The 22635-nt window shown below is 44.5% G+C and overlaps 1 protein-coding gene and 2 pseudogenes across 1 annotated transcript in view; 2 read left to right on the top strand and 1 right to left on the bottom strand.

Moving 5' to 3' along the window:
- Nlk (nemo like kinase) overlaps positions 1-14712 on the top strand; it is a 59356-nt gene extending 44644 nt beyond the window's left edge. Inside the window, exons 7-10 of the mRNA XM_029545702.1 lie at positions 6960-7046; positions 9335-9533; positions 10201-10294; positions 12921-14712. Coding sequence (XP_029401562.1) covers positions 6960-7046; positions 9335-9533; positions 10201-10294; positions 12921-12975 — 435 coding nt within the window. The 3' untranslated portion in view covers positions 12976-14712. The remainder of the gene's footprint in view (positions 1-6959; positions 7047-9334; positions 9534-10200; positions 10295-12920) is intronic.
- Positions 4431-5599, bottom strand: LOC110331141 (annotated as a pseudogene).
- Positions 14713-20404: 5692 nt separating the features above from the next.
- LOC115065403 lies at positions 20405-20498 on the top strand (annotated as a pseudogene).
- The last annotated feature ends 2137 nt before the right edge of the window (positions 20499-22635 follow it).

Raw genomic sequence — 22635 nt, 5'->3', positions numbered from 1 at the left:
ACATAGACATAAACAGATATCCTACAAGTAAGATGACTGTTATGTGTATATGACCATAAATAGTAAGTGGCATGTGGCCATGCCCAGTACTATAGGAGAAATGCATGTTTTTATAGCACCACTGCTTATCAGTGACAGGTGACCTCTTGGTGTTATCAGTATGTGGGGAGGAAGCTCTGACTTAAGTGCATGTGAGTCAAGATACCAGCTCCAAACACTAAGCCCAAATAACTGCCAGTGTCTCTTTGCCTTGCAAGGATGCAAAGCAGTTGCTGTTACTCTTAGCACTAACGTCACATCAGGCCCCAGTGTGGTCAGCAGTATAAAGAAGGGCTGCCCGATTCTTACTAATCAATGTTACCTGCAACCTGCCAGATCACTGCTGAGAAAGCTGAGATGCTTTCTATCTGCTCTCTTGATTAAGCAGTGTTCCCTGCAAGCGCTATCCTAACCCCCTTTAGAGAAAAGTCAATGATGTGAAGAGTGAGTGAGGAGAATGCTTTTCCTAGAAACAAGAAACAAGCAGAACCAGAAAGGCTTGAGCAGGACTAGCAAGGCCAGTCTCCTCAGCCATGAGCACACAGGAGGCGGTAAGGGAAGGTTCTCAGACACTGGCTCAGGCCAGTAAGTAGAGATGCTTGTGGGCTTTTATTCATATTTGTTTGCTTATTTTTGAGGCAGGGCTCACTGTGTAGAGCAAGTTGGATCAAATTCACAGCAACCCACCTGGCTAAACTTATATTTAAAGAGCCTCCTTGTGCATATATCCTTCGATTGCATTTTGTTCAAAGCAGTACTTACTCTTAACCACTCTTAACCATCTCTCAAGCTTTCAGGAATTCAGTAACTATTAACCAAGAGGAGGCTCTATTACATGTGAAGCTAACGAGATCTGTTATGCTATTTATTGACCAGCATCAGGAACATTAGTCTCACTTGTTAGTATCTTATAGTAAATGTGTCCTTGAAAATAGAATAATTTTCCTCCTTTATTGACCTCATCAATTTAATAAATCTACCTGGCCAAAGATAACCAGTAATGAACTGTGAAGGTCAGACACCCGGGTATCATTTCTCTATAAAGATTTTAGCAAGTGCTAGAAGTTATCAGCTAATTAACTCTCTGTCAAAGTGTTACGTGACTCAACAGTCTAGAGGGCAGGCCTTCCGCATAGCAGGATAACAGTCTAGAAGGCAGTATTTGAGATGTTCCTGACATGTCTAAAACAGCTTGAAAATGTCTTACTGCACCAAAGTCACTGTGTGCTCCTTTGTGTGCTCTGGGCTCAGAATGAGCTGGGTTTCTCATTTAAAAAAAAAAAAAATGCACGGCGGCTGTGAAAGTCTAGAGCCCTCGTTCAGCTTTGTCTGCAGCCCCGTCCTGTGGCTCCAGCATGCAGGAGGTGGAAAAGAGGATTGTGAGTGGAAGCCAGGTTGAATACCCATCCACAGGCTCCAAAAAGAGACTAGTCAAAAGACTAGATCTTTCAAAGGGGGGAGGGAGGGAGGGAGGGAGGAAGGAAGGAAGGAAGGAAGGAAGGAAGGAAGGAAGGAAGGAAGGAAGGAAGATTTTCGCAAAAGAGGGAGGTAAGAAAAACTTAAAAGTTCGTTTTTAAGTCAAATAAGCTTAAGTTAATCAATTCTATTGGAATCCTTTCTTGTGCATTTTTACACGGCTTGGCCTCTTAGTGAGTGGTAGGTACCTCCTGAAGTTTAAGGTCTTGCTTACCAAGTTGATTGTCGAGTCGGCTGAGAGGAGTACCACAGTAAACAGTAGTCTTGCTATCAGAATATTGGAGAGAAAGTTGGTAGGTGATGCTGCCCACAGAGCTTGAGCTTCCTCTTTCTCACTCTGGAGCCTCGGCTTCACCCCTGCGGGAGCAATCCCCCAGGCTGGTTTGCCTAGTGTATGCTGTCCCTATGTATGCGGATCTACCACAGGTGATAGTATACAGACTTCCACTTTTCCCTCCATTTCAGGAGCTGGTGTTGATCTGTATGCCATCGCTGAGTTCTGGCCTGTTCTCAGTCCCCAGAACCCATGTGGTGATAAGAGAAAATTCCTTCCCAGTAGTTGTCCTCTGACATCCATACATGTGCTTTGGCGGCAGCACCCACCCACCCACATACATCATACACAAAGTAATAAAACCGAGTGCCCGTGAGCCACTTACTTTTGGAGCTCCCTTCCTGGCTGCAGGGAACTGTTACTTTACCTCTCCGATAAGCTTTCCTTGTTTATCACTCAAAAAACATAGTCTTACTATTATTAAATTATTATGCTTGGCTTAGCTAAAGGGATGGCTCAGTGGTTAAGAGCACATAGCAGTCTGGCATAGGGCCTGACTTTAATTCCTAGCACCCATGTCAGGCAGCTCACAGCCACCTGTAACTCCAGCTCCAGGGATTCCAGTGCCATCTGGCTGGTCTAAAACTTGCTATATAAACAAGGCTGCCCTCAAAGTCATAGCCAGAGTTATGTAGGGAGAACCTGTCTCAATAAAGTAAAATAAAATAATCTTTTTTATATTATTATAATAATTAATAAATAAGAGTAATTTTAAGGAGAACATGGGATAGTGTCTATAACAAATGAAGCACTTACTAAATAGCTATTAAGATTAACACTTGGGCTGGTGAGATGGCATAGCGGATAAGATCACTCTTCCAGAGGTCCTGAGTTCAAATCCTAGCAACCACATGGTAGCTCACAACCACCCGTAATGAGATCTGACACCCTCTTCTGGTGTGTCTGAAGACAGCTACAATGTACTTATTTATAATAATAAATAAATCTTTGGGTCGGAGTGAGCAGGGACTGAGCAAGCGGGGTTGACTGGAGCGAGCAGAGGTCCTAAAATTCAATTCCCAACAACCATATGAAGGCTCACAACCATATGTACAGCTACAGTATACTCATATACATAAAATAAATAAATCTTTAAAAAAAAAAAAAAAAAGATTTAACACTAAAGCCAAGCATGGTGGCTCACGCCTTTAATCCCAGTACTTGGGAGGCAGAGGCAGGCAAATCTCTTTAGTTCAATGCCAGCCAGGGTTATACAGAAAAACACAGTCTCAAAAAATAAAACAGCCGGGCATGGTGGGGCATGCCTTTAATCCCAGCACTCGGGAAGACAACCTCATATGTCATCATTAGAAACTCTTGCCTACCTCATTTGAGAGAACATTTCCCATTGACTGAAACTCACTTAGGCTAGACTAGTCTGACTGGCCATTGTGCCCTTGGGATCCTTCTGTCTCCACCTCTTTGTGCTGGCATTAAAAGAGCACAGCACACGACCCTACCCAGCATTCTGGAGTTTGAGTTCATAACCTCGTGCTTACAAGGCCGGCACTTCATGCTAGCCTTCTGAGGGACAGGTCTAAACACTCAATACAAGTTGTTTCAGTTTTAAGTAGAGTTGGGAGTTACCGAAGAATCTTTACTCTAAACTTTAAGCATCAGAGTCACAAGACAAAACATCTCAGAGAACATGGATGTGGACTTCTCAGAGAAGAGTCAAGTCAACAGATGGGCTTTAGTTTGAAGTATGAGGAGGAAAACTGTGTTTTAGTTTCATTTTGCTGTTGCTGTGATAGACACCAGAACCAAAGGCAACTTGAAGAGAAGAAAGGGATCATTTCATCTTACAGCTCCCAGGTCACAGGGTCCTTCTCTGAGGGAAGGCGGGGCAGGAACTGAAGCAAGTGCCAAGGAGGAACACTGCTTACTGCCCTGCTCCAGGCCCCCTTTACCCATCTTTCTTATGCCACCCAGAACCTGCCCAGGAGTGGTACCACACACAGTGTGCTGGGCCCTCCCACATCAGTCAACAATCAAGAAATTGCTGCACACAGGCTCACAGGCCAGTCTGAAGGCAGTCCCTCAGTTGAGCGTCCTTCCCAGGTGTGTCGAGTTGACAACCAACATTATCCATCCCATTAGTCTCTTTAGTTCTTCTTAGTTAGGCTTCTTTAAACCAACTTCTCCAAGTTAGATGAAAACTGTTAGTAATAATTGTCAACAGTAATTAGAAGTTTGCTATGAATGTGTTCTAAGATGTCATAAATACTTCCTATATTCTACTCATAAAAACACTGTTATTGCTACTAGTATTTCTTTTTGTCCATGTAAGAAGGAGGATTGCATAATTTAATTGATAATATGCTTTAGGTTATAAGCCCAATCTACAAAATTACGTTTCTTTTTTTCCACTTGTGTCTAAAGTAAAAATGTTTTATTAATAACAGTACATAAGAGCCAGAGTGTCTGATATCACAGATGACACGTCCAGCTCCCAGGAGTGTTCATTTCCCTGGTATAAAGGAGGGAATACAGGGAAAGCCAGGCAGTGCTAAGGGACTGCATCATCCTCCCCTCAGGGAGAAACTCAGGTCCATTAGTGGCAGGCTGGTTCTCTAGATCGTTAGGTGGAGCACAGGTAAGGCCACTTCTGGGCACTGCACTGTGCTGAGCCCTTCAGTCTCTCCATTGCACAGGCACAGCAGCACCCACAGTCACCCTTGGTTTCCTGCTGGATGTAGTACTTCCTCTTGAATTCAGGTCTGATTTTCAACATGTCCACCTCACTTTGGGAGGCCATAATTCTAATCAGGATCTTGTCTCGATTCCTCTTGCCCTTGATGAGTCATACAGCCAATCAGCAAAGTACAGCGGATTGTTCTGTATGTACTGGACAAGGTTCAGGAATGCATTTTCCAGGTCTCCTTTAACACCCTCCTCCTCCTTCTCCTCCTCCTCCTCCCCCTACTCCTCCTCCTCCTCCTCCTCCTTCTTTTTAAGATTTATTTATTATATGCATGTGAGTACACTGTCGCTGTTTTCAGACACACCAGAAGAGGGCATTAGATGGTTGTAAGCCACCATGTGGTTGGTGGGAATTGAACTCAGGACCTCTGGAAGAACAGTCAGTGCTCTTAACTGCTGAGCCAGCTCTCCAGCCCTTGACCTACTTCTTGATGGTCTCCAGCATGTCATAGAGATGGCACACAATGGTCTTGGTCAAGCTGCTTATCCACTTGGTAACATCGGTTCCATTGGTCTTCACTCCAATATCATAGAGCTCTTAGGCATCCTGGTCAGTCAGGTCGTAGTCAGCTTGCAGAAGCCTCTAGGTGTGTTGGGAATGGCATCCTCCTCCAGATTGGTCTTGCATGTCTCCTAATGCAGTCTATTACTCTCCGGCAGCTCCTGGTTGGTTCTTGAGCAGATGGTCTCGATGAGGGAGCCCTCAGTCAGTCCCCAGGCCCTTCACGGAGGCTTTCAGTGCAGAAGCATCGTACTGGGCAGGTGTCTTCAATAGGCCCGGAATCTGTCTCCAGGTAGCCAGATAAGGCTGACTTCAGCACCGATAGACGAAGGCAATGTCCTGTTCCTGCACATTGCTGTGGTTAGTCAGAGTGTTGACGATGCTGACCTCAACCATTCGTTTGGTCTTGACACCATCTCAAGGTTCAGAGCATCCCTCTTGGCATCAAATTTGGTGTAGGCTTTAACTGACCCATAGGCACTTGGGGGTATGGAGCGATCACCCTCTAAGCTGAGTTTGCACAGGATTCTCTGGACAATAGACATTTTAAAAAAAAAAAAAAAATCTGGCCCAGGCACCTAGCACTGAGAGTTGACTCCAGAAACAACAAAATTAAGTTTCTTGGCCAAGCATAGAGATGCTCATCTGTAATCTCAGCACTCCAGAGGCAGAGGCAGGAGAGTTTGTAGACACAACAGGCTAAACATTAGGAGAGTTTGTAGACACAACAGGCTAAACATTAATAAATGGCCAGCTTTCTTATTCTAAATAATAAAGTCAGGAAAGAGGGGAAAAGGGTTGGGTGTGTTGGCCTGGTCATTCTATTGCCTGTCTCTGGTGGGGTTTAAACTATGAATCCATCCTGGGGCCAGGCTTGGTCCTCAAAAAATAATGTTACTCAGTTGGCTAAGTATGAGTGAGGTGCCTACCTGTGAAATTGGTAGAAGAAAATCCGGCCAAGCAAACCATGAGGCTTGAGAGTGGAAGAATAATTCACTGTAAGTCAGGGGTTCTGGGCAGGCAAAGCACTGCATAGTATTTTTATTGTACTGTGTTTTTTATAACTTAGAATCTTGGATGTAGGGAAGCTTAGCGTAGTAAAGCAGCCCTGTCTCCTGCAGGGACCGTGCCTGACCTTCAGCAGACGCAGAGGGTAATTGAGAGTTTGTTCAGGAAGGGTTTTCCTCTGTGTGACCCCAGGGTGCGTCCTGCTATCTATCCAGTGTACAGTTAATGCACTGGCTGAATCACAGACCCTTTGCTGCCAGCTAAAGTCTAAACCTCTTGATAGTTGGATGAGAACTAAAGGAACGCCCTCCCAAAACACTCGTTCAGCCAGGCCAAGGCCACCTAGAGAGAGCACACTCGTGACTTAGCACTTAGAACCTCACACCCAACTTACTTCCTACATTTGATGTCCATAACTCTGCATGTGGTCAAAGTTGTTAGTGTCTTTTTTCCATCCTTAAGCATGTTTAGTCTTCCCTTCTTATCAAAGCCATCTTATTTATTGGATCAATTTTCATTTGTCAAGACGTTTTGTCCTCTGCCCTACTGTGCTTTTGATGTACTCTGACCAGATATGCTGCCAGAAGTCAGTGAGAGTTCCCTTTTGAAGCCTGATGAGTGTGGTGAAACTCATTCCCTTTGAGGTTTTTGTTTGTTTGCTTTTTGAGCTGGTGTGAGACACAGTCTTACTGTGTAGCCCTGATTGGCCTGACACCAGGTAAACCAACCTAGCCTTGAACTCACAGAGATCCACCTGCCTCTCTCCTGAATGCTGAGGTTAAGGTGTGCTGCACCACACCCAGCTCACATCTTTCTGAGCTGGTTTGCTACAAATTAACTGTATTACATATATAATACATAAAGGCTTAACTATCTGAATTTTTTTCTCTCTTACAGCCCTCTCTTCCTGTGCTCTACACCCTCTCCAGCCAGGCCACACATGAAGCTGTTCACCTGCTTTGCAGGATGTTGGTCTTTGATCCAGTAAGTAGTGTTAACTTTCATGTGTTTTTATTTCTGTTACTTTGTGTGCTTGCATGTTGTGCCTGCCTGTTTATCTGTGTACCGCATGAGTGCCTGGTGCTTTCAAAGGTCAGAAGAGGGCATCAGATTCCCTGAATTGGAGTTACAGATGGTGTGAACCACCATGTTGGTGCCAGAATCTACATCCTGGTCCTCTGCTAGAGCCACAAGAACTCCGCACTGCCAAGCCATTGCTCCAGCCCCTATTTATATGTTTATTAAATAAATTTTAAAGTAGTATTCTAAGAGAAGCATTCTGGCTTTAACTAGACTAGCAGAGTCAGTAGTGACTGGAAATAACAGATTGCAGCTCTTGTTTGTGTTTCCATATTATCTCATCCCGTGGATGTTTGAGTTTTGACATTTTAGACTTAAGCAGAGCTTATGTAAAGAGCTAGGAGACATTGCCATTCTTATAATCTTGTTATCTGTAAACAGGTTTGACACCAAGTTAAACCAAGAGGAAAAAAAAAATTTTTTTTTTTTCGAGGCAGGGTTTCTCTGTGCAGCCCTGGCTGTCCTGGAACTCACTCTGTAGACCAGGCTGGCCTCGAACTCAGAAATCCACCTGCCTCTGCCTCCCAAGTGCTGGGATTAAAGGCGTGCACCACCACGCCCAGCGTGGAAAAATTTTTAATTGTTTGAAAATCATTGTGTGGTGTATGGGATGTTTCCTCTCTGGGTTGAGAGTGTACCTTTTCTGAACCTCTTTCTGGACTTGATTGTTCTGGACATGTACACAAACTGCATCATGATGTCTGCTATTTATTTGTTTATTCATCCGAAGATTGTTTATTATTCATATGTGTTCCAGTAATTATTGTCAAAGAAGATTTAAACAGAAACATTTCAAAAAGAAAATGTACTTGATAAGATATAAAGAAATCACTAAATATAAAACATAGGTATTTAGGGGGCTGGTGAGATGGCTCAGTGGGTAAGAGCACCTGACTGCTCTTCTGAAGGTCCAGAGTTCAAATCCCAGCAACCACATGGTGGCTCACAACCATCCGTAACAAGTTCTGACGCCCTCTTCTGGTGTGTCTGAAGACAGCTACAGTGTACTTACATATAATAAATAAATAAATCTTTAAAAAAAAAAAAAAACATAGGTATTTAAATAATTTTTTTAAAAAATACCACACAATTACAGACAGTAACTCTACCTTGCTCTGTGATAAGAATACATCTTTCTCATATGTTAGTCAGATCCACATAATTGTCTTTAGACAGGGCCATAAGAAAAATTATGAGAGCTGGGTGTGATTGCACCCGCCTTGAACCCCAGCACTTGGCAGGCAGATCTCTGTGAGTTCAAGGCCAGCCTGCTGTGAGATCCAAGACATCCAGGGCTTTTTAGAAAGACCCTGTCAGAGAAACATACAGAGAAATTAGGTACAAAACTGTTGGGTTTGAACCAGGAGTGATGATAAATACAAATAAACCCAATTTGGCTTTCAGGGTGAAGATGGGGTTTCAAGGTCCTCTTGAGCCACATGTGAGTTTGAGGCCACTCTGGCAACTTGACACCTTAGGCTAGTGCCACACATCCTTGAAGCAGGGCTGAGTGTCATTTTCACTGTTTCCTGTTGAACCCATCCTGAGTCCTCTAAGGTCCACTTTCCCTTCATCATCCACTGAGCACTAAGGAAGGATGATTTTTCTTTAATTTTTTGCTGGAGTGTAAAGTTTCTGGGTCAGTAAGCCTGACACTCCGGTGTATTAACTGTTCTGATCAAAAGGCCCCCAAAGCCAGAAGAGAGGCGGCCACTTCTGGTCTCAGCCTGGCATTCAGACTGCTCCCTCCACTAACTCCTGCAGCGTTGGCGTATGCTTTGCCCTGTCAGTCTGTGTTCAGAGAGAATGAAAGTTCTAAGCAGCCTTCTGAATTTGCCAGTGTAAACACATCCCCTCGAAATGCTGACACTTCCAGAGAGTGTAGCCTGTTGTCTAAAATGCAATGCATTCCATATTTAAATGTCATGGTATTTGTATTTGGGGCCCTGTGTACATCTATTTCAAGGTAAGAACTCTGCAGATTTTTAGTTGAAGAGCATTTCAAAGAGGTGGTTACCCTAAGTCTACTCACTCTCTGGCCACCTACCATACCCCTAAACTCACTTGGCCCCCTTTGCCCCCTTATATGTCAAGTATTACCTTGTAATGTAACTCTGTCTTGTGAAAGATTCTACATGGACAGCCATGCTTATCTGTAGTGTTGATGTGCTGGTCTCTAAATTTGATTTCAGTCAAAAAGAATATCCGCTAAGGATGCCTTAGCCCACCCTTACCTAGATGAAGGGCGGCTGAGGTACCATACATGTATGTGTAAGTGCTGCTTTTCCACCTCGACGGGAAGAGTCTACACCAGTGACTTTGAGCCTGTCACCAACCCCAAATTTGATGACACCTTTGAGAAGAACCTCAGCTCTGTCCGACAGGTTAAAGGTGAGTACCTTTGACACCCAGTTAGACAAGGTAACTAGTGACATCTTTGATTACATAGCCAGGGATCGAGTCAGAGGCTCGCCAGAGTGGCCCAGTGTCTTATTTCAGCTTTGCATGTAGCTGTCTCTGCAGAGCATGTGTGCATGTTAAGAGAATGATGATTTAGCATTATATCCAGGGGAAGATTAGCCAGAGGAATGAATACTTCATTCCTATTCCGAGTTGTATGAGTATGACTCAAAATATACTGTATCTGCATTCACTGAATGTCATTCTTTATATAACACATGACATTTTTCAAAGAACCTCAAAGTCACTAGAGAGAATGGTGATGAGAAAAGGGGAACCCTGATAACTTACCCTAAAGATGTGAAAGGCTCACTCCCTGGGGTGGAGGTTCGAGGGCATCTTGGGTTTAGGAGACTCTCCCCACCAATGGAACTTGCGGCCTGTGTAGTGCCTCTGGGGTAGTTCTTGTCTGTTTTTAGCAACACCCATTATTTTGGCTATAGAAAAAGTAGAACTTGATTTGGACTTATAGAGGGTATGTGTGTGATTTAACTATCCCAGCAGGCCACCATGTTCAGACGCTGGCTGCGTTAGCTGGGAATCTACACTGCCAGCCTGCACGTTGGCAGTGAGTGGATGGTGTTTGTTTTCTCCACAGAAATTATCCACCAGTTCATTTTGGAACAGCAGAAAGGAAACAGAGTGCCTCTCTGCATCAACCCGCAGTCCGCTGCCTTTAAGAGCTTTATTAGGTAACTATGTCTGCATGCAGCTCTTACCACTAGAAGGAAAGAAAGGCTGGTGTGATTTTGACATACAGCATATTTCTATTTTGTGTTAATTATTCATTTTGCATGTATGTATATGTGTGGTTGCTCAGGAGTCAGTTCTCTGCCCGCACCACGTGGATTCTGGGGATCAAACCTAGGTCATCAGTCAGGGTTAGTGACAAGCACCCTTTCTTGCTGAGCCATCTTCCCTGTTTCTGCTTTCGTTTCAGTTTGTTCAGTTTTTTTAAATTAATACAGATTTTTCAAGTTCAACAGAAGCTGGGCATGGTATCACATACCTGTCATCCTAGCATTTAAGAAGTAGAGGTGGAGCCCGGTGTGGTGGTGCACACCTTTAATCCCAGCACTCAGGAGGCAGAGGTAGGCGGATTTCTGAGTTCGAGGGCAGCCTGGTCTACAAAGTGAGTTCCAGGACAGCCAGGGCTACACAGAGAAACCCTGCCTCGAAAAATCAAAAAAAAAAAAAAAAAAAAAAAGTGGTGGTGGGGCTGGAGAGATGGCTCAGCAGTTAAGAGCACTGACTACTCTTCCAGAGGTCCTGAGTTCAAATCCCAGCAACCACATGGTGGCTCACAACTACCCGTAATGAGATCTGACGCCCTCTTCTGGGGTATCTGAAGACAGCTACAGTGTACTTACATTAAATAATAGATAGATAGATAGATAGATAGATAGATAGATAGATAGATAGATAGATAGATAGATAGATAGATAGTAGAGGCAAGAAGGGAGTGCGAGGCCAGCCTGGGCTAAATAGTGAGTTTAATCCTAGGTTACATGAGACCTCATCTCAACAAACAAACAAACAAAAACATTCAATAGGCAGTTGTTGCTGTCAGTGTCTGGGGCCCAGATCCCATGGTGAGTTTAGCAGTTATGTTTTTCCCAGAGCACGTGGTATTTGTGGGGCCTTGACTGCGACAGCCACAGTTGGAGTGTGATCTCAGTGCTTCCACCTGCTCACCCTCTTGATAACACAGCAGGAACACTGGCAGTGGGCTTCAGGGTTGTTATTGTTTGTTCATTTGCGTTTTCACTGCGTAAACCCTAACGAGCCTTGGTTCTGAGCTCCTCCAGCCTCGGTCTCAGCACTGACTCCCTCTTTGCTATGTGTTTGCATGTTTTGTTTTGTTTCTTTAAGACGGGGTCTCACCTTGTAGCCCAGGCTGCACTCCTTGTAGCCCAGGCTATTCTCCTTGTCCTCTTCCTGCCTCAACTCTCTGAGTAAGCCTGGATGGGTGGGAGGAGCAGCCAAGGGACTGTGACTCTACTCAGGATTCTATCAAGCTTCATTCTGTTTGTCTCTGTTTCCCTTGTTTCTCCTAACTGGAGTCCAGTGGGGAGACAGAAACCACTTCAACAATGTGAGGAGATTTTAATAATAGGGATTGCCAGTCAAGAGAAGATGTCTAACTTCTAAAGAGCAAAAAAGTGCCTTCTAGGGGAAGGGCTCTTGCAGTAACAACTGGACAAATGTGTAACCCCTTGTGGACCAATAGATTAAAAAAAAACTCAAGCCAGAAAGTGAACTCAGAGGTCCCCTCTTTGGAGAGTGCCTATATCTACAGGAGCACACAGCATGGGGTGGCAGGAAGTGTGCCCATCAGAAAGTTGTGCTGGGCTGCAGAGGAACTTGAGGACAAAGATGGGCCAGAAGCAGGAAGGGAAGCTGTAGCCTGATGCCCCGGTCTGCAGTGTCCTCCTGCACTCTCTGTTGGCAAATGTGAACATGAAGCCAGGCAGCAAAGAACCGCAAGCAGATCTGACTCCATTTTCTTGTTGAAGGACACCCGACCCCTATGTCTCCCTTTCCTTTCCCCACAGTGAGGTAGGTAGGGCCTTCCCTGTGTTGACGCTGTTGTCAGACCAAACGGTCCACGAGATTAGTAAGATCAGTTGTCGTCCGTTTACTTCCACATAAAAAGATGTTGTTAACTTGCATTTTGACTTCTCTGTTTTAAATTACTGTAGTGTTTTCCCAGAACACTCAGTGATCCAGATGATGTGTTCTAGCACCTTCCTTGCAGATGCCAGTCATTGTTTTCTCAGGCCTGGGAGGAAAGTGATTGCCTTCCCTTTCTAATTAGCAACCCTAGACTCTACCAGATCTGTGATAACAATTGCTGGACCCTGGTTCATACTACACCAATAATGTTCGCACAGCCCCTTCAGATAGGTCCCCACTCACCAACACTAGTTTGAGGGGCCATTTCTTAAGGGCATTTCCTGATTGAATGTGAATAACCTTATTTATAACAGCTCCCATTCACTTTACATCATGAAGTAGGCTCCATGGAAGGTACTGTTCATATATTACCTCGGTTATTTTCCACACCACTCTGAGGTAGGCCACAGGATCCTTCCCATTCCCACTCAATAATGTGGCCCTCTCCCATCCCTGTGTAAGCCACTGGCGCTCACTGCCTCGCTCTGGGTAACAGATCCCTAAGTGAACGGTTTGCAACCAACTCAGTGTAGATACAAAAGCCCAAAAATGCTCTGCACAGGCCCCTCCAAAGGAGGGAGGGTTGCCAGGTGGTCGTGGAATGCCCTGTCGAACTGACTCCCAGTCTCCCTTTCCTTCCAGTTCCACCGTCGCTCAGCCGTCTGAGATGCCGCCGTCTCCTCTGGTGTGGGAGTGACTGTGGAAGACACTGTACTACTGAAGATGTAATGTAGCTTTCACTGGAGTCTGGGATTTGCAATTCTGGAGAGTTAATCATGCTTGTACTGTAATTTTACTAATGAAGTTTTAAATTAACAACCACTACTTGTATGATATGAATAATATTTAGAAATGTTACTAGACTTTTAATCTTGTAAAGTGGTTGTGCTTTTAGAAGAAAAAAAATATTTTACCCAGAGTTGCACATGGTTAAAGAATTCAGTGCAGCTGTTATGGCTCACCTCAGAACAAATGAAAATTGAACCAAATTTGGGCATTTGGGGTTTATGTTTTTATTTTATTATTATTATTTTTTAATGAAGTAAGATTGTTCACATATATACACTCAGACACAGAGGACAGTCATACATTTTGATATTTGAGCCATTCCTAAAGATTAAGCGTTTTCTAAAACTAAAGAATCTAGAAAGCTTGCCAGTGACCAATCATGGAGCCGCGTGAGCTGACTGTGGCTGCGCCTGGGGCATGGGCGGGAGGGACTTGCCACCTAATGATGAAGCCCAGTGATTGGCTTCTCATTAGAGCGTGCTGGTGGTGTGTGCTGTCTAACCTCCAATGCTGTGCGTAGAGAGAATGAGTTTGTGGCTAGGAGAAACTAACCCTCTGTTTCCCTTACCCGGTATAAATATATATATATATATATTTAATCTATTTTTATTAGAAGTTTTTCTGCTCTTTCTTACATAAAAAAAAAAAAAAAAGACCCAAGCATGCATCTTTCATGTGTGTAAATAATTCATTTCTGGGCTAATTTCAAAAGAATCCCAACACTGCTGTATAGAGAACTAGCTTGCACATTTTAGGTCTGTGAAATTCTGTGAGACATTTCCTGCACTGGACAGTGAAAAATAATAAATAAAAGACAAAAAGAAATTAAAAAAAATTACAGCCACAAAGGCACATAGGGAATCATGTCAAATGTGTTTGTGTCCTTAGGCAAAGCTGTGGGAGTCTTGAGATGTCACAGTAGTAAATAACTTATTACTTTTTGACAAATTCTTTTTCCTGCTGGAACACTGAACTCTGTGCATATGTAAATATGAGCACCAATCGAAGGCCTCTACCTCCTGGAGTCACACAACTTGGCTGTTACCTCCACACGCTGATGGTGACTTATTTTTTTTTTTTTTTAAGTTCAATGTGGAGACTTGAAACTTGAATGTCCCTTCCAACTTTTATATTAAAAATAAAAAGACAAGAACATTGAAGAGCGTTTTTCACCTGTACGAGGAGTACTAACAGATCGTCTTAAAACTGGTCTAGGAAAAAGCTTGGTGTGTGTTACGGACAATTAACTGTTAAAGTTACTGTAAGTTATCTGTATTTAGCAGAGTATTTTCATCTTGAGTGATCTGAGCTGAATTTGAAGACTATTAAGTTATATTTGGAAGTTTTAACTTCAATGAAGTAATTATTTGCTGTGAAAGAAACAAACATTGAATTACTAAACAAAGATGGTGCAATATCTTTGTTGTTGTTGTTGTTGTTGTTGTTTTTTATGAGGCTCCTGAGAATCTACCCAACCGAAGCATTTCAATTCACTTGAATGAGTATCAAAAGAGCCTGAGAAGACACTGGTATGAAAGGTACAATCTCAGAGGTTGGTCAGTTACCGTGGCACACTTTCTGGTCACTTTGTACAATGTAGATTTGAAGTACAGTGGTGAGAACATTAAACGTGACATTTGAAAACGATACGTCGCTGTCTTATTTCCACTCCTCCCGTGGCTTGCTACAGCCTCTGTCCTGTCCTGACTGCAAAGTCTGGAGACACATGCTGATGTTTCTACTCTTATCTTTGAGGAAATTACTTGTTTGTTTTTCATTCTTCCCGGGAAGTCAAGATTGCCAAGAATGTGTCAGCAGCTCAGTTAACCGGCATCAGAGGCAGCTGATCTAAATATATACAGTAGGACATCTTGTCCTCATGTGGGATCTTACCCTAATATATTGGATTCAAAGAGAGTAAATAAAGTAGGTTGCTGTGGCTGAAGCAGGCTAGTTGAGTCATGAGACCCTCCCTCCCTTTTTCTGCTTCGCTTAGGAGGAAGTCAGGGACTTTTTGCAGTGTAATTCAGACCAGAAACCACACTGCCTAACTTCTTGTCCTGAGCTTGGACAAAATAATATTATATTGTTCTTTTTGCCCATGCTGGCCTTGAGCTCAGTACACAGCCAAGGATTGCTTTAAACTTCTGATCCTCTTGTCTTTGCTTCCCAAGTTCAGTCCTGGGGATGGAATCCAGGATTTTGTGCATACTAAAAACTGCCAAGTGAGCTATACTCCCAGATCATGCTGTTATGCACTCTTGAATCTGCAAGTGGCATTTGCTGCCCTCTTTTATTGCCCTACTGAGGCTCAAACTTATAGTAGTACATCCTCATCCATTTTGAGGCAGGGTCATGAGCCTAGCCTAGCCTTGAACTTAGGACCTTCCTGCCTCAGCTTTCCCAGTAGATTGGATTAAAGACTTGAGCAGCCAGGCCCAGCTCAAACAAAACAACTGGGTTTATTTCCTCCAGCTATGGGAAAGTCGACTGTTGATATTTTGTTGCTAGTTTGGTATTTTGTTTTGGTTTGAGATCAGCCCTCTCTGGCCCACTTGAAATTCACCACTTAGACCAGCCTTGCCCTGAGCATGCCTCTGCCTCCAGTGTTGAGAAAACTGGCACGAACCACTGTACCCAGCTTCACAAGAGCATTTTAAAGTACACATTTAACTTTGAAACTAAAGTTTTTCACAGATACATAAAGAGAGAGACCATGATGATCTTTGTACTGGGACCTGCTTCTTGATCCAAGGGGGTTGTGTTTTGGGTGTTTGTCTAACGTAACTGGGAATTGAGAAGCGTGAGAATGGACAGGTGAGTCAGCTCTTTAACCAGCTGCACTTACTGGCCGTGTAAGAGCCTGGAGATGATCTCTCGTTTGGAATTTTTTTTTTTGTAGTATATCATTCAAAATACTGTTTTTATACTAAAAACATCAGGGGCTACAAATCAGGGTTAGTGGTTAAGAGAACCTCTTGCTCTTCAAGAGACCAGAGTTCAATTCCTAGGTCCCACATGGGGCAGTTCAAATACCTGTAACTCCAGCCCTCGGAGGGGATCAGACCGTTCTAACCTCAATGGGCACCTGCACTTACATCACAGACCTACCCACACATCCATAACTAAAGATAATAAATCCCTGGGGCAGGAGAGATGGCTCAGTGGTTAGAAATGCTTGCTGTTGAAGAGGACCTAAGTCTGATTCCTGGCACCCATATGATAGTTCACAGTCATTGATAACTCCAGTTCCAGAGGATCCAGTGCCCTCTTGATTCCTGGCACCCACATGATAGTTCACAGTCATTGATAACTCCAGCTCCAGAGGATCCAGTGCCCTCTTCTGCCTGCCAAGGCCACTAGGCACTCACACAAAGGGCACACAGATATATGCAGGCAAAATACCCATACACATTCAATATAAATAAACCAATCTTTAAATTTAGAAAAAGGGGTGGGGAGAGGGTGCTAGCCGTGCAGTGGTAGCATATACCTTTAATCCCAGCACTTGGGAGGCAGAGGCAGGCAGATTTCTTTTTTTTTTTAAATGCTTTTGGTTTTGTTTGTTTGTTTGTTTTTTATTTATGTAAGTACACTGTAGCTGTCTTCAGACACTCCAGAAGAGGGCGTCAGATCTTGTTACGGATGGTTATGAGCCACCATGTGGTTGCTGGGATTTGAACTCCGGACCTTCAGAAGAGCAGTCGGGTGCTCTTACCCACTGAACCATCTCACTAGCCCAGATTTCTTGTTTGTTTGTTTGTTTGTTTGTTTGTTTTTGGAGACAGGGTTTCTCTGTATAGCCCTGGCTGTCCTGGAACTCACTTTGTACACCAGGCTGGCCTCCAACTCAGAAATCTGCCTGTCTCTGCCTTCCAAGTGCTAGGATTAAAGGTGTGGGTCACCACAGCCCAGCTGGCAGGCAGATTTCTGAGTTCGAGGCCAGCCTGGTGTACAGAGTGAGTTCCAGGACAGCCAGGACTACACAGAGAAACCCTGTCTTGGGGGGTGGGGGGAACCACAAGAATGTGTACAACAGAGGCCTGTCGGTGTGACTCAATGGTAGAGTGCTTGCTTAGCAGGTACAAGGCCATAGGTTAGATGGCCAGCAATGTAGACAAGAATTGGAAGCAAGCTAGGGGTGGTGGCCCACACCTTTAATCCCAGTACTTGTGAAACAGAGGCAGATGGATCTCTTTATTTCAAGGCCATCATGATCTACAGCGCAAGTTCCAAGACAACAGAGAAACACAGGGTGGGGGGGAGGGAGGGAAAGGGGGGGGAGGAAAGTGGTGAAAACAGACTGCATAGGACAGTAGGACAGTATAATGGCTGATGGGAGGGTAGGGTAAGTTACAGCAAGCAGCACATTGATTTTTGTGTGTTTTGAGACTGGGTCTTATTATGTAGCCCTGGCTAGCCTGGAGCTCACTATGTAGGCCAGGCTGGCCTCAAACCCACACCACCTGCCTTTGTCTCTCAAATGCTGGAATTAAAGGCATGCACCACCACACCTGACCTATGGCAGCATTTTTTTTTTTTAACTAATTTTAATGTGTGTGCACACAGGTGGAGGTCAGAGGACCACCTGCAGGGATCTGTTCCCTCCCTCTACTGTGTGAGTCCTGTCCATCTGAAGTCACACTCAGTGTCACATGCCTTTACCCATTGAGCCATCTCCCTGGTCTTTATCTTATTTTAAAGATAGATTTATTTTATGTGTTCTGCATATATGCTCATGCACCACGTGTGTCTGGTTCTCCCACAGAGGTCAGAAGAGGGCATTAGATGCCCTTGGAAGTGAAACTGCAGATGACTGTGAGCCACCATATTGACACTGAGATCCAAACCTGTAGTACCAGCTCTTAGCAGCTGAGCTGTTGCTCCAGCACTTTCTCCTCTGCACTTACTTATCTTTTTGTAATAGAGCCTCACATATCCCAGGCAGCCTTGCGCTGCTGTTGCTGCTGCTGCTGCTGCTGCTCCTGCTCCTCCTCCTCCTCCTCCACTTCCCAAGTCCTGAGCTTTATAGGCATGCACCCTTGTGCTTACATCAGCATTTCAACTATGACACAGCCCTGAAGACAAGATTCTATAGAAGCACAGCTTAAGTCTATCTTAAAATCTGAGAAGTGATTGTGTGTGTGTGTGTGTGTGTGTGTGTGTGTACATAAAATGAAGTTTGACTTTCTCCAACAGAAGGAAAATCTGTTTTTGATTGCCTGCTTGGCCACTGAAGATTTTACAGTTTATCTGGTATACGTTTTCCATAATTATAAATAGCCTGAATCCGTAGCCTCAAAGTTCTAGCAAGATATATTTAAAGTAAAAAATTAAAACACGTCAAAAAAATGTTGCACCAGTGTTGGCAAGGATATGGAGAAGTTGGAAGCCCTGGGCATGGCTGATGGGAATGTAAACGGTGCAGAGTTTGAGAAGCAGTGTGTTGGTTCCTCCAGAAACGAAGTAAGCACAGGGCTCATCTCTGGGTTCATCATTGTAAGAATCAGGGCTAGAGAGGCGGCTCTGCTCAAGAGCTCCTGCTGCTCTCGCAGGGGACCTGAGTTCAGTTCTCAGCACCCACACCAATCAACTACACTACCAGTAACCCAGCTCAAACGGGATCCAACACCTCGAACCTCCCAGGGTACCCACACAGGGACACATACTCCCACCCCCGACACACACACACCTGCACTACACATACTGAAAAGTAATAAATCCTTTTTAAAAAGAAAACAGTGACTCTAATATGTGTACTCCAGTGTTCATAACATTACCTACAGTGACAGAAAGGTGGAAACCCACATGTCCATCAAGGAATAAGCTACAGGATATCATATAAAGGAGTATTATTCAAACTTAAAGTGGGAAAAAAAAATCTGTTAAGTGATGAAGTGGCTAAACCAGACTTGACACTAAGTGAAATGAGCTATAGTATGAGTTCAAGACCAGGGTGGGCTAGAAGACCTTGCCCCTAAAACACAAAACAAATTTTTTAGTGAAGAAAAGGAGGAATAAAGATTTACAGTCCATATAACGAGACTTGGATGAGTGGGGTGGCGTCTGTCATTCTGCTTCGGAGCTGACACAGGAGACTGAGCTGATGGCAGTTAGTCTGAACATGGACGTTTTCCCCATTCCCCCCACACACACACACACACAAAGGGTGTTAAGGATTACATTCAGGGCTTCCCAGGTGTTAGGCAAGAACTCATGCATCGAGCTGCCTCTCCAGCCCTCCTCCCAGCCTTTAAATGTGATGGGTGTTTTGTCTGCATGCATGCATGCCTGTGTACCACTTTCATGCCCGTTCCTTGGAGCTAGAGTTCCAGACTGTTGTGAGCTGACAGGGTGCTGGGAATGGAAGCCAGGTCCTCTGCAACAGCAGTCTGTGCTCTTAACCATTAAACTGTCTCTCCAACCTCACCCTTTACTCTTTTACAGTTGTCTGAGGCAGGATTTCACTATGTAGACCAGTTTGGCCTGGAACTAGCAATCCACCTGCCTCTGCTGCCCTCCTGAGTGCTGTGACTAAAGGTGTGCACCACCACACCTGGCTCCTATTCCTGAGATTTTTTTTTTTTTCCTGTCTTTCCCGTCTGGTGGGAAGAATGGCTTCCAGGGATTGAACTAGGTCATCAGGGCTGCTTGCAGGCACTTAGCCTGGTGAACGCTCTCTCCAGCCTGTGTTGTTCCAAGATGTTAAGAAATTTAACAAATGATATATCATCTGAGTACCTTCTCTATTCAGATTCTCCAGTTGTCCTCTAGATTTCACTGTGCGGTGTTTCCTCCCATTCAGATCAGGGGTGTTTTCCTTATATTGGTTTTCTTTTTAATGCTGGTAGAAAAGGCAGAGAGTAGGGCTCGAGAGATAATGGCTCAGCTGTTAAGAGCACTGACTGCTCTTTTGGAGAAGTCCTTAATTCAATTCCCAGCACCCACATGGCAGCTACAACCATCTGTAACTAGTTCAGTGGAATCCAGTGCCACCTTCTGATGTGCAGACATGTATGCAGACAAAACACACATACATGCATGCATACATGAATAAACAAATCTTTAAAAAAAGAAGAAAAAGAGCCGGGCGTGGTGGCGCACGCCTTTAATCCCAGCACTTGGGAGGCAGAGGCAGGCGAATTTCTGAGTTCGAGGCCAACCTGGTCTACAGAGTTCCAGGACAGCCAGAGCTACACAGAGAAACCCTGTCTCTAAAATCCAGAAGAAGAAGAAGAGGAGGAGGAAGAGGAGGCAGAGCCAGCTGTCATGGAAAAAGATTTATGTAATCAGTTTGTTTCCTCGGGTTTAGGTACCTGTTAAACATTTGGAGAAACTATCAGCCTTATGTGGCTACAAACAGCAGCCTCCTTGGGGTTGTGCACAGCCTGTTGCCTACATGGGTTACGCTAAGAGACCTTGGAGACAACTTCCTGGTGGCTATTCACGTCTGATCTCAGTGCTGTCTCCAGTCGAGGCTCCACAGGTATGTGGGGTGCCTTTGGGAGACCCCAGGGCACAGTGGCCAACTCATGTATATCCACACCAAACTACAGAATAAGGAACATGAAGTCCTGCACGTAGCCGAGTTCAAGTTCCTTGACCACTAGAAGACCCAGATCTCAAGTGGAGCTGCCCCATGTTTAATGCAGGCAAATATTACCAAGACATGGTAGCTAATGACTGTGGAATGAAATAAATTCCCAGTTGTGGTCCCCTGAATAAGTGGCAGTTCCTCCACTCCTGAAGGCTTCAAACCCTCTAAGTCATGTTCAATAGTAAATCCCACATCTATCTTGGTGTGTGTGTGTGCACGCGTGTGCCTGTGATGATCTTTTGTAAGGTAATATGAGTGGTCTGCTCCTATTCCATCCCATCAGGAGGCACAAACAGCTTGTCTTATTTTGGGGGATAAATGGTATGATTATGTGATCAGCATTGCATTGATTACCAGAGCCCTGTAGTCACTAACCTATGGAGAGTTTGTTTTGGCTTTTCTGAGACAGTGGCTCACATGTCCAGGCTGAACTCAAACTTGTTATGCAGTGGAATCTGTCTGTGAACTGGTAAGCTTCCTGCCTCTACCTCCCAAGATTAGGATTACAGATGTGGGTACCAAACCCACATAAAGAAAAGAATTTGAGATCACATCTTACTCTTCAGCAAATGACATACAGTGGCATCTATTGATAGCCTTTGACACATTATTTGCTACTAGTTGGGGAATAATTTATTGATGTCATTCATTCTGCACACCTTTTTTCTAAGACTCTAGCAAATTCAGACACAGTAAGAGTCACCACAATTTCTGCATGGAGCTTGCAGGCTGCAACCATGCGGCTAGTCTGGACTTCCACGCCCCCTAGTGGCAAAGTGTGGGAATGGGACTAGATAGATGCTATTATGTGCTGTGTTGCCAATTCCAGGTGAGACCTTAGAACTAGGATGTGACACCTCTGTGCTTTCTTTTCTCTTAACCTCATGGCCACTTGGGTTTGGCCCCGAAGAGCACATGGCTACCATAGGTGAAGCTGACCACTGTTTTGATCAAGCTTAATTAGAACTTGACAGTATTTACTCACTAGCTGCTCCGTGGCTGCATTCACCCAGGGCAGAAGAGTAGCTTAGATAGAGGCTATCCAGCAAAGCCTGCTTATATTCTGGATGCTTACTGAAGTTAATGGGGACAGTGGTGTGGCTTGGTGGGTGACGATGCCCACCACCCAGCCTGACAATCTGAGTTGGAGCCCCCGGGGTCCACAGGGTAGAAGAGAGCATTCACGCACGCGTACATGCACGCACGCAGTACACATGCGCGCACACACACACACACAAAGTGAATATATAAAAGCTGGGCGTGGTGGTGCATACAGAGTCCTGAGGATCTCCAGTACCCACTGCACATGCTCTCTGATGAGGTCTGAGAGCCACACTGATCCATGGGTAGAGATACAATCTGAAGGCAGTGTGATACTGTGTCTATTTAGCAGAACAATAGAACTAGATTCACCCTTAGGGCTCCTGAGCTCCCCAGCCATATTTCTTGGATAAATTTACAGTAATCAGCATGTGCTTCTTCCTGTGGAGCAGGCCTTAAATCTAATCAGAAAGTGGCTGGTTATCCCGGGCATGCATGACACTCTTGTATCCGTTGACGTACCTTGCCACACTGGTCATTATTGTAGCTCACAGGGCTCACGGCTGGGTGAGAGTGTTAATGACTACCCACCTTCACGCCCTTTGCAGCCTGCCTATCAGCTGGTAATCTCACAGCTAACCAGTGAGGACGATGCATCCTGGTCAGTACCAGCTTGAGTTCTCCATATCTGTGGCCCAAGCGTGTGGTGTCTTCAGCAATAGTCTTACCATCAAGTTCTGATAGGCTACCAAGAACAGTGGTAATAGCCTATATTGTTTGGGGGGTCTCAGGACACCCCTGAAGGTATACCTCAAGGGAAGGCATCCCACGCCTGGCAATGGACTTTTTATTTGGCAACCTATGGCTTCTTATCCCCTGAGTAAACTCCAATTAAACTCTTTTATGATGATGTGATGTTGTTTTGCCTTG

This window comes from Mus pahari, chromosome 14 (genome assembly GCF_900095145.1).
Source record: "Mus pahari chromosome 14, PAHARI_EIJ_v1.1, whole genome shotgun sequence".
Lineage (NCBI taxonomy): Eukaryota > Metazoa > Chordata > Mammalia > Rodentia > Muridae > Mus > Mus pahari.
This window is presented reverse-complemented; position numbering and strand designations above follow the sequence as displayed.